The 11337-nt window shown below is 46.4% G+C and overlaps 1 protein-coding gene across 1 annotated transcript; it reads right to left on the bottom strand.

Annotated features, from left to right (window-relative positions):
* Window positions 1-2679: 2679 nt before the first annotated feature.
* AHSG (alpha 2-HS glycoprotein) lies at window positions 2680-10923 on the bottom strand. Its single transcript, XM_054480030.2, has 7 exons — window positions 10621-10923; window positions 8190-8300; window positions 7460-7544; window positions 6638-6801; window positions 5351-5452; window positions 4058-4141; window positions 2680-3412 (listed from the first exon to the last, which is right to left on the bottom strand). Exons 1-7 carry the CDS (start codon window positions 10831-10833, stop codon window positions 3068-3070), a joined length of 1104 nt encoding a protein of 367 aa, XP_054336005.1. The 5' UTR covers window positions 10834-10923; the 3' UTR covers window positions 2680-3067.
* Window positions 10924-11337: the final 414 nt, after the last annotated feature.

Here is an 11337-nt window from a genome sequence, read left to right as displayed (position 1 = left end):
CAGGTTGGAGTGCAATGGCACGATCTCAGCTCACTGCAACCACCACGCCCGGCTAATTTTGTATTTTTAGTAGAGACGATGTTTCACCATGTTGATCAAGCTGGTCTCCAACTCCTAACGTCAGGTGATCCACCTGCCTTGGCCTCCCAAAGTGCTGGGATTACAGGCATGAGCCACCACGCCTGGACAATTTTTGTATTATCTTAACATCCACCAAATATTCTTAATTGGTAGTAGTGACACAAGTATGGAAAAATGCACCTGAAATCCAATAACTTTGAAACATGTGTTAGACATGATTAAAATCCACTAAGAAGGCAAATAAATGAGACATATGTAATGCTATTAATTTAGGAGAGAACACGCTGTAAAATAATAATGTTAAGAAAGTACAGAGCAGCATTAATACAAAAAATGTGCTATAAGGGTAGTAGATTTAACAGCTCTATAACTCATTCTCTCTATTATTATTGGGAATAAGTAATTCTAAAATAATGCACATTTTGAATAATGCTGTCTCCAGGTATGCATCATTTAGAGGAAACAAGTCACATAGGAAACTGTTTTAGGTAATTCTAGTGAGGAAATCCTGAAGACATTTGGAAATGCAATGTTAGAATTCAAGAAAGAGGTCCAATCTGGAGCTATTAAGTTGCAGTTATCTGGGTAACAATGATAGTTTAAATCATGAGAGAGGATAAACTTGCCAAGCAGAGTACATATTTAAGAGAAGGTCAACAACATAATCTTCTGAGGCCACCAAATTCAGAGGATGAGGAGCAGCAGCAGAAAGGGAGGGCACTTACTGAGAACCTAGAATGTGTCAAGAAGGTGTCCTACATAAATTTGTAGCATCTCATTTAATCCTCCCAACACCAGTACATCAGCTGTTATCTATGTCTGGTTGTATAATGTGGGCAGCAGGAAGTGAAAGGTGAAGCAGTTTGGCTCAGGTTTTGCAGGTCTATATGACTTCACTGCTTCCTTGAGAGACATGAGATCAAGGCATGCATTAGCCAGACATAGAAAAATAGACATAGAAAAATCATCTGCACAAATTTTAAGTTGGAGAGGAGGGAAACTGAGGTAATGCAAATGAAACAAACTAGAATTCACTGCCTCAGTAAATGCGCCCCCCAACCCCGGCCCACTCATCTATCCAGTTCACAAAGCCACAAATCCAGGAATTATCATCCTTCATGTCTTTCTCACTCCCACATCAAATTCATCAGCAGGTCTTGGGAGTTCTACCTCCAAATTATATCCTCTTTTTATCATGTCCGCTGCCCACCACCTTAGACCAACTCATGTTCATCTTTTCTCTAGAAAGCTCTAGTGACTTTCTATCCTGTGGCTACTGTTGCCCAGCTACAGCCCACTCTCCACTCTCCCTACAGCAACAACACCAGTAAACTCTTGATAACCAGGATGCCCCAAGAGCAACTGCATCTGCCAGTGGTCACCATGACCTCAGAGTCAGTCATCCTTACTGCTCTTTCTACAGCATTTAGCACAGCTGCCCACACCTTCTTCTCTGGCTTCCGTGACACCTAGTGGTTTTTTTTACCTTTCTGGCCTTTCCTTTTGGTTACTGGAATATTGGCAAAACCTCTAGGCACAAGTGATAAGGTGAGTGTCAACACTTGATTCATTCTCCTTGGTTTAAAGTGAAGTCACTCAACTGGGTGTCAGTCCTACCCTCTAAAATTCCATCTGAAAGGGCCCATCACTGAGGCAGATCAGAAAAACTTAATGCTGATGGACAAAAATTGAAATTGCCCAGGGACCATGCTAAAATGGGGAGCGTTTATTCACATATGCTATCTGAGCACTTGGATGGTGTCTACAAATGTCCACGGGATTCACCTGTCCAGGTATCCTTTATCTAATGATACTACAAGTCACAGCTTTAACTTGGGTCCTTAAAATAGATTGGCTAGGAAGACCAATCTTGTATTATAAAATGAAGTGTATACAGTACACTCAACATACATCTTAAACATAATTAACAACAGATATAAAGTGAGGATCTTGTATTAATTACTAATCCCTCCTTACCTCGGTACTGGAGAAAATCAATGGATAGTTTATTCTGTACAAAGTTCAGGAGCTTGGCCCACCTTTAGCAATATTTTCTCTCTCTTATAAAATGAGAATTATTTTCTCATAAAGAAATGGTCATATCTTGGCCGGGAGTGGTGGCTCACACCTGTAATCCCAGCACTTTGGGAGGCCGAGGTGGGTGGATCATGAGGTCAGGAGATCAAGACCATCCTGGCCAACATGGTGAAACCCTGTCTCTACTAAAATACAAAAAAATTAGCTGGGTGTGGTGGCACGCACCTGTAGTCCCAGCTACTCGGGAGGCTGAGGCAGGGGAATCATTTGAACTTGGGAGGCGGAGCTTGTAGTGAGCCAAGATCATGCCACTGCACTCCAGCTTGGGTGACAGAGTGAGACTCCGTCTCAGAAAAAAAAAAAAGAAAGAAATGGTCATATCTTATGGGTTGTGGAAAGATCCTAGTCTCACTTTTTCCTGTATCTGGCAATACAGCAGGTTTTTTTCTCTTTTGGTTCTATTTTCACTTTGATTTTGATTAGGGACACTATGTGGTTGTTGGGATAAGAGGCTATGCATGTGAGGGGAACTGGGATGAAGTTGCAATAAGCATGACCACATTCAGCTTAGAACCTTCTTTATTAAGGAAGGTCTTTCAGGCACTTTTATTAACAGGCACATATAAGCTTAGCAAGAGCACCTTTCAAAGTCACAGTTCCAATGGTTTTTGTAAGGTCAACCAGAGGCAGAGAACACAATCATGGTGGCTTACCATCAAAATCATGACAAGTTGTCAACCTAATGCCTTCTGTCAAACATAACCACCACCCACTCTGCTTCTGTCCCGTGAGGAGTGACGGGAAGTAGGGATTCAAGACTTGATATTAATGTAGATCACATGTGACACTTGCGTGGCCAGCAGACAAGGCCTCCCACCCATGCCCGGGCTTGGACAAAATGGTGGCTATGTTTTCTGTGCCAAACCTCCTCATCTCTGCCATGTCTAGCCTAGACCTTGAAGTGTCTGATCCTCCCTGGACATGGAGGAACCACTGGCCCAGCAGCAGCACCAACACTAGGCTGCACCACTGTGCGTGTTTTCCGGGGGTGCGACACTTCTCCTGAGAGTGACCTCCATGAGACCACACCCATGAAGGTGTGGCGCAGGTCGTAGTGCGCCCGGTGCAACTGGTGTGCTGGGGAAGCTGCCGCTAACACATGGGAGTATGGGGGTGAGCCAGCTGGAGGGGGTCCAGGTGCGCCAAGTGGAGGGGATGGAGGTGCATCTGGGTCCACCACGGGCGTGGGGACTGCTTCATTGGCACCTTCTGGTTGGGGCTGTGAGGTCACGGGCTGGAAAAAGGACCATTTCCTTCAGTTAGTTTGCTTCCTCCTCCCAGGCAAGACCACCCACAGGCCCAGGTGGCACTGGCACCCAATTTCCTCACATTATACATTTTTATTTGCAAAGAGTCTAGCAAGAAAGGACCTACCTAAGTACGAGGGATTGTCATCAAGGTTACAAGGAGGGGTGACTGGCCTATGGTGGCCCTGGCCTCACCAGGATTGTCTTGGTGATGGTGGACTCACACACACATGTCCAATGAGTAAAAGCACTCCACCTATGGCTCACCCTTGCCCAGCAGTGCAACCCTCTTTGGCATCTGAAGCTGCAGCCACTGGGAGCTAACAGGTAGATCTGGCCACCTGGTCTCTGTAACTCAGAAAACCACTCCCACCTCCCACAAATAAAAAGGTGGCTTTGTCAACTACACAGTAAGATTGTTCTTCCCTGTAGTCACTAGTTCATGGGAGAGAAAGGCATAGCTGAAATATCCTTCCGTTTGATGATGATTCCACATACCCGAGTGTTATTTCATACTGTGAGGTTCAGAAGCACAGGAGAGCAAATGTCCTGTCATCACTACTGTACTGCATAAATGTGAAGGGGTCGTTGTATTCTGAAGGTGTAGGCAAGAATATTCACGGAGCTATTACCTGTGTTTGGAACACCGTGCAGGTCACTGCAACTTCTTCCCCACCAAGCTTCTCACTGAGTGTTGCCTTACAAAAGCCATATTGCTGCCCACAGAGAAAGAGGAGTTATTTTAACTAATTTAAAAAATGGATCCCCCCCAATTTCATTGACACTCCAACCTTAAATTAGTTTGAAAAACCATTTTTCTTAAAGTTATAGTTTCTGCTTGTGGGAGGTATATGATTCTATATATAACATGGAAATACAGAAATACTTTGAGAGTGAGAGAGATTACCCATAATCCCTTTCTGGTGATGGCCTAGAAAGAAGGACTGTTGACATTGATGCATTTCTTTCTTATTTTAAAATACTATTAAATATGATTTAAAAATTGAGATCATTGTGACTATACGATGTTGTACCCTGTGTGTTTTCACTTGCCATAATAGCATTTTCTCATATCATTCATTATTCCTTGAAAACACAATTTTTACTGTCTGCACAATTTTCTATTTACTGATGTGCATGCATTATTCAATGACACCTTCCTGTTGGACATACAGATCTCTCTTTTTTGGTCTCTTTATATCTATAATAAATCATTTTTATAGATACATTCTGTCAAATGTCACTGATGAATTCTTTTTTTTTTTTGAGACAGAGTCTCGCTCTGTTGCCCAGACTGGAGTGCAGTGGCACAATCTTAGTTTACTGCAACATCTGCCTCCTGGGTTCACACCATTCTCCTGCCTCAGCCTCCCGAGCAGCTGGGACTACAGGCGCTCACCACCATGCCCGGCTAATTTTTTTGTATTTTTAGTAGAGACGGGGTTTCACCATGTTAGCCAGGATGGTCTCGATCTCCTGACCTCGCGATCCGCCCGTCTTGGCCTCCCAAAGTGCTGGAATTACAGGCATAAGCCATCATGCCCGGCCACTGATGACTTCTTTAGACTAAAATCCTAGAAGTGTACATTATCGGCTCAAGGACTTGAAAGCTTTTGTATCAGGGTTATATGTATAGAAAATGTGCACTTCACATTCCCAGTGGGTGGGCGTGACTTGGCTTCATTAGCAAATAGCCTCTGTCTTTCCCCTAACTCCATGTGCTTCCAGTGGGTGAGATGATTTGATGACAGCTCTTAAAGGGATGAGGCGACACCCTAAAGGAAGGCTTGCCGTGATCCACAGGGAGTGGGCATTTGCACTGTTATTCTCTGTCTGCAGCCCCGAGATACAAACTAACCAAGGAGGTTCTGTTCCACAAACAGCTCTGTCCGAGTGGTAATACCCCAAGGTCCCGGCCCACTCACCTTTTCTGCCAGCAGGTTGCACTTAGCTGCCTCTGTGTCCTCTTTAGCAACACAGTCAGTGCCAGACATTGTAAACTCCACGTAGGTAGAAGGTGGGAGGGGCTGAGAAGAGTACATGAAAATGCTCTTGAGGAAAGATGACTTACAATGAAAAGGGCAGAGAAGGAGAGCAGGAAGCAGCCTCCTTCGGGGAGCACCATTCATGCAGACCATGGGTCGGCCCAGAAGACATGTCCCTCAATGGCTTACATAGGGCAGTTGCTATGGGGTTGTGTTCTCAAGTGCTTGTAATTTAGAGGTAGGGGTTGTGTCTTCCTTGTAGGAGGGGCAAGTATCCATCACCGGTCCTTCAGGGTGGAGGTGAGTTTGCAGATAGGAAACAGGAATCAGAAGGCCAGCCTTAGACTGATAGGAGTGGAAACCCTGCCTCCCCGCAGCCCTCACTCTTGGGCTGCACTTGAGACCCAAGGTTCAGGTTACTCCAAGATAGGGTGGGAAAGTGAAGAGATTAATACCTCTTCCACCTGTTTCATAGAGCAGGATCAAATGAAAAGATTTAGATGAAAGTATGGAAGATATCACTTGAGCTTTTCTTTCTTATAGTAGTTGGAGCATATGGACACAATAAAATATCTGTTATTTGGTGTAGTCTGGGGTGGGGATGTTCTGAGAATCACATATTCTGATTAATAGAATTGCCGTCTATACTAGCGTATTTCCAAGTATGGCCATGGCTGATATCCAGAATACATTTTCTTAAACATTTCAATTCTGTTGCATTCCAATGTGCTAAACCACCCACAGTACAATGAGATGTTTTCTCCAGTGACTCCAAAGGCATTTTAGGATCTTGCCATTATAAGCTTATCAGCACAAGTGAGTATTAATTACGAGTCTGTGGCAGACGTTCAGCGGAGATGGGTGATAATGGAGCCCAGCAAATTTACAGTGAGTGCTTCTGGCCGACGTGGGAACCTCTACTGGCTGACACTGAGCTTTAGTTTTAGCTGGAACGGAGGGAGTGGGGATGTACCTGCCGGCAGCTGTGGCTGCTGGACGTTACAGTGGCTCAGCATGGGGGAGGCGCTGAGGGTGTTGGGGTCCTCATGACACTCAGGAACCTCATACCCCCTTAGGATGCTTTCTTCCCTTTCCAAACAACCCTCTCCTTGCTTTCTCATCGCTGCCCCTGCGCCTGTTCTTCCCTCCCTCCCGCTCCACCACGTACAGTACATTCCTGAAGTGCCACCGAACCGCCCAACCTGTCAAAAGAATCTCAGTCTTTACCACAAGCTGAGCCCGGGAAATTTCCTCCAGCTGAAAACGGGAGCCGTTGTTTTGAGCGTTGAAGGCGGCCAGGGCAGCTTCCGCGGCGTGCACCACCCTGGTGTCGTTCAGCGGGGCCAGCAGGGGGCAGTCTTGGCACACCTTGCGCACGTCCTCGGCCGAGTCTGCTCGGAGAGAGGAAACCAGGATGTGGGCAGCCATTCTCCCTGGCATGGCCCCAGCTCTGCTGCGTTAGCAAGGGCTAAGGCATGCCCCAAATAGCTTCAGGCACTTTCTCTGCTTCTTACTAAACCTTCAAAAGGCTCGTGCTATGCTGACATTTCCGCAGGAGCTCTTATCATCACGAGGCAATTTTCACCTCCAGTAAGAATAACTTCTTATTTTTTTGAGACAGGGTCTGACTCTGTGTCACCCAGGCCGGAGTGCAGTGGCGCGATCTCGGCCCACTGCCACCTCTGCCTCCCGGGTTCAAGGGATTCTCCTGCCTCAGCCTCCCTAGTAACTGGGATTACAGGCGAGCACCACCATATTTTTTATTTTTAGTAGAGATGGGGGTTTCACTATGTTGGCCAGACTGGTCTCGAACTCCTGACCTCAGGTGATCCACCTGCCTCGGGGGGGTGGATTACAGGCGTGAGCCACCGCACCAGGCCAAGAGTAGCTTCTTAAAACACAATTTTAAAAATCCCAGAACCCAGGAAATTTGGCTTCTCCTTTTCCTCACCGACAAAGCAGCTAGAACTACTTAAGTTGAAAATTATTCAGATCCCTTCCCCACTTTCTCTACAAGGAAAAAATAAGAATAAGAATAGTCATCTGTACCTGGACTGGAATCGCATTTTGCGTATACCACGGAAAACTTGCCATCTAGTTTCAACAACTTGAAGTCACAGTCTCCTTCGACAGCCTGGAGAAAGAAATCCACGTGAGGATGGCTGCCCTTCCCCTTCTCACCCCGGGAAGGCTCCCTCCAGGCATGGCTGTCAAAGGTGCCCCTTGCAAAATCGCCTTCACTGGGTAATACTGAAACATGGCACTCTCTGCTTTCAGGGATACAACGATATAGTTAATCACTTGCAAAAATCAGCCCCAGGGCAAAGTGGCATCAAATGGCAATTTTATTTATGATGATGATGATGATGATTATTTCGAGATAGAGATTCACTGTTGTTGCCCAGGCTGGAGTGCAATGGCAGGATCTTGGCTCACTGCAACCTCTGCCTCCCGGGTTCAAGAGATTCTCCTGCCTCAGCCTCCCGAGGCGCTGGGATTTACAGGTGCCCGTCACCACGCCCAGCTAATTTTTGTATTTTTAGTAGAGATGGGGTTTCACCATGCTGGCCAGGCTGGTCTGGAACTCCTGACCTCAGGTGATCCACCTGCCTCAGCCTCCCAAAGTGCTGAGGTTATAGGCATGAGCCACTGCGCTCGGCCACAAATGGCAATTTTAGAAACTGCACCCTGGCTAGCCAAGAAGGCAGGCTGAGAAGCTGGGTGAATCGGTGGAGCTGGCCGAAGGGCCACCCACAGTCATCCTAAGAAGGGTACTCACATGCTCCTTCAGCTGCCTCACGCTGCATCTTGCCACAGGGGTGGGGTCCAGCACATGGCAGGTGGTTTCCAGGGTGTCTATTTCAATCTCAAACAGCTCTCCGGAGGGCTGCTGTGGAGACAAAGAGTGAAGCCGTGAGCAGCCTATTCCCCTGATCCTGTGGTGCGGGCCACGGTGTGCGCCCTCATTGGGCTTGAGCGCACCCCCCTTTTGGAGGTGAGGGAAATGTCATTCTTACTGTCAGTCTGCAACTCTGTCTAGCTCTGAACTGGCCTGTGGGCAGGACAATGACCAGGGCTTGTCTGGTCTTCGTCTGTAGATTAAGAAAGCACCAGATGATGCTCGCAAAGCAGACGGGGTCCTGGGCTTGAACAAGTCGATGGAGCCACAGCCCTCACTCTGAGCTCTATTTGAAAACTACAAATGAGTATTAACACTTATTTGTATTTATTATTTATTTATTATTTTTAAGATTTCACTCTTCAAGCAGTGCTTTGGAAAATGCAGGTTTGGATTTTTCTCAGACAAGCTGCAAAATAAGGTGGTGTAGGGTAATATCTTAGTGTCTTTTTTTTAATCTCCTCTATCCCTCCCTCTCCTTCTTTCTTTCTTCCTTTTCATTATTTACTTTCCTTCCTTCCTCCATTTTCTTTTCCCTCCTAGAGGTTTTTGCTGCTGTTGTCCTTGGCTTTTCCTCTGTCTTGGCTTGTGCAGCAAGTGCCGGCATGCAACGATGCTGCTCTCTACTTCCCCCTGCTGGCAATAATGGGGAAGGGCATGTCTCCCTCTGACAGGAAACTGGATGTCACTAGTGCAGACATGAGGGAGCTTGCAACAATCCTTGGAGATATTCTCGTCAGTTCACCTGTTTCTGTATCTTGTCTTCGAAGCCTGAAAAATCCAGAAGGTACAAGTATGCCTTTTCTTCTCTCAGCCCAGCTCTGCTTGCCTCTCATTGGTTCTGCCTGACTCACTAGTACCTGAAGCCTCAGCATCCCCTCCCCTGGGAGAAGCTCTGCATTTTATAATGTCCAGGTGTGCCCAGAGTGACTGCCTGAAAGCGTTCACAGCTCTGGCCAACAGGAACCGGGTGCACCTGGGTTTCTCAAGGAAACCAACTCTGAAGCTCTGCCTTTAGTGAAAGTCACAATGCCCATTCATGATTACCTTTTCCCTCAGATGTGCGTGTTGCGTGTTCATTTCTCCTGAATTGATCAGTGTTTCCTCCTAACCACCATTGTGCTTTAATATGGCTGCAGCACTCTTAAAATCCATCCGGAGCAATCCTGATTTGAAATATTTTGTCTCTTTGTGAGACGGATGGCAGTCGTCAGTCGGTCCAGGCTTCCTGTTGTTGACCTTATTTTCCAACCTAGATTGTAAGCTCTTATGGGCACATATTATGCCTTTTTCACCACTGTATTAGGTTGAACCATTAAAACGGCCAATATTTGGTTGCTTTTGATATAGAAAAATGGCAGTTTTATATGGTTCAACCTAATATCTCTGGTTCTTGTCCAAGGAAGGCTTGTAATACATATTTGCTGAAAGAATTGTCCTTAATCAGAAATAAATCTAATTTCAAAACAGGCAGTAGACAGACAGCTGCTTCCCACCTCTCCAAATCTCTTGACTGATCCCCGAGGCATATTTCCAGCTTGATTTTTCTTGTCACTGGCTTCAAGCTGTGTTGGTTTCTTGTCTAGTGTGTGAGGAGGTGAATTGTGTTTATGCCAAGACTTCTCTCTGGGATGTGGGTAACTCTCTTTGGGAGGCAGTTTGTGTAGAAGAAGGAACACAGATCTGGAATCAGATCCCAGCCTGAAGACTTAGTAATTATATGATTTTGGACCCCCCCCCCAAAAAAAAACCACACACACACACACAACAGGGCCTTGGTCTCCTCTTGGGTAAGACAAGAACAATATATGTATATATGTACCACACGGCACTAGGATGCAGGACCAGGAAAGAGTAAATGAGATAATCTGTGTGAATGGGGCTGGCATATAGTAGGCATCTGCCAGATGCTAGTTTTATTCATTCTCAGTCTTTGTTAGAGAGAAACCAACCAAAGACAGATACGTGATTTTCAGCCAGTGGTAACTTGGCAACTAGGAGCTGGTCTCTTGGGTCTTAGTTTTTCCAGCAAGTTACACTTTCCATCTGTGATCTGCAAACTACCATTTGAAGCACTTTTTCTTCTGCACACCACCCCACACCCCACCCAGCTCCCTCCTGACACCCATGACTGCCGTACAGAATGTCTCCTCTCTTGCGCTCTGCCTGCCCCTTCCCTCACTCCTGGGAAGAAATCAGAGAACTTACTCCTCTGTGGTTTCATTTGTACTGGGTGATGGTGATCTTTTGAGGCACCTGACTGAGCTCCACGTACACATTATTTCAGCTCATACACAGCAGGTCCACTTACCCGAGGCCACACCTTTACTTCATCAATCTGGTTCAAGGTGTGTTTGTATCCCCAAGGATGGTTTTGATTGATGTAGTCTATAGCCACCAGAGCTGCTTCCTCAGTTTCTGGATCATCGCAGTTCGGTTGTCTATAAATCAGCCCTGGGCCATGTGGGGCTGAGTGGCAGCCCCAGAGCTGAGCAAGACAAAGGAGCAGGACGAGGGACTTCATGGCTGCCCCAGAGAGGCCCTGGCAGGCGTGCAGGTGGTTGGAGGCTTCGGGACAAACCCAGGTGCTCTGCTAGGAAAGGTAGACCCATGGAGAGTGGTGGGCTTTATTTATCTGTTGGAGCCTGCCGGAAGAATTGCATAAGGATATAGGATGATTTCTGCTTTGGTTCAAAAAAAAAAAAAAAAAAAAAAAACACCCTGCAAACATCAGCCCTGGAAAAGCAAACAGGTTAGGACATCGCTGGTCCCCAAGAAATCTGCCAAAGTCCATGCTACTGTGGGGGAGATGCTCCAAAGTCTGCTTGGAACATGGTAATAGCAGCAAAGAGAAGACAGCTGAGGGAATGAGGTGGACATGGTCAGCCTCAGAGTGCCATGGGTTTGGCAGCAGAGGAAATGTCTTCTACTGTGATCTGAGCATGCCATGGGGTCTGTGAGAGGGAAGGGAGGATACTCAGCAATTTGATAAAATTCTCTAATGTCAGGAGGAATTAGCTTTCCAAGA

Source organism: Pongo pygmaeus, chromosome 2 (assembly GCF_028885625.2).
Source record: "Pongo pygmaeus isolate AG05252 chromosome 2, NHGRI_mPonPyg2-v2.0_pri, whole genome shotgun sequence".
Classification (NCBI taxonomy): domain Eukaryota; kingdom Metazoa; phylum Chordata; class Mammalia; order Primates; family Hominidae; genus Pongo; species Pongo pygmaeus.
The sequence above is the reverse complement of the archived record's forward strand: the minus strand, read 5'-3'. Positions and strand labels throughout refer to the sequence as shown.

Excerpts from the sequence above, each read along its gene's own strand:
- AHSG (XM_054480030.2), bottom strand. The coding sequence starts at position 10,833 with ATGAAGTCCCTCGTCCTGCTCCTTTGTCTTGCTCAGCTCTGGGGCTGC. Across the intron at positions 8,301-10,620 it reads AAGTAAAGGTGTGGCCTCGG|CAGCCCTCCGGAGAGCTGTT; the intron begins GTAAGTGGACCT and ends TTGTCTCCACAG. Across the intron at positions 7,545-8,189 it reads TGAGGCAGCTGAAGGAGCAT|GCTGTCGAAGGAGACTGTGA; the intron begins GTGAGTACCCTT and ends TTCTTTCTCCAG.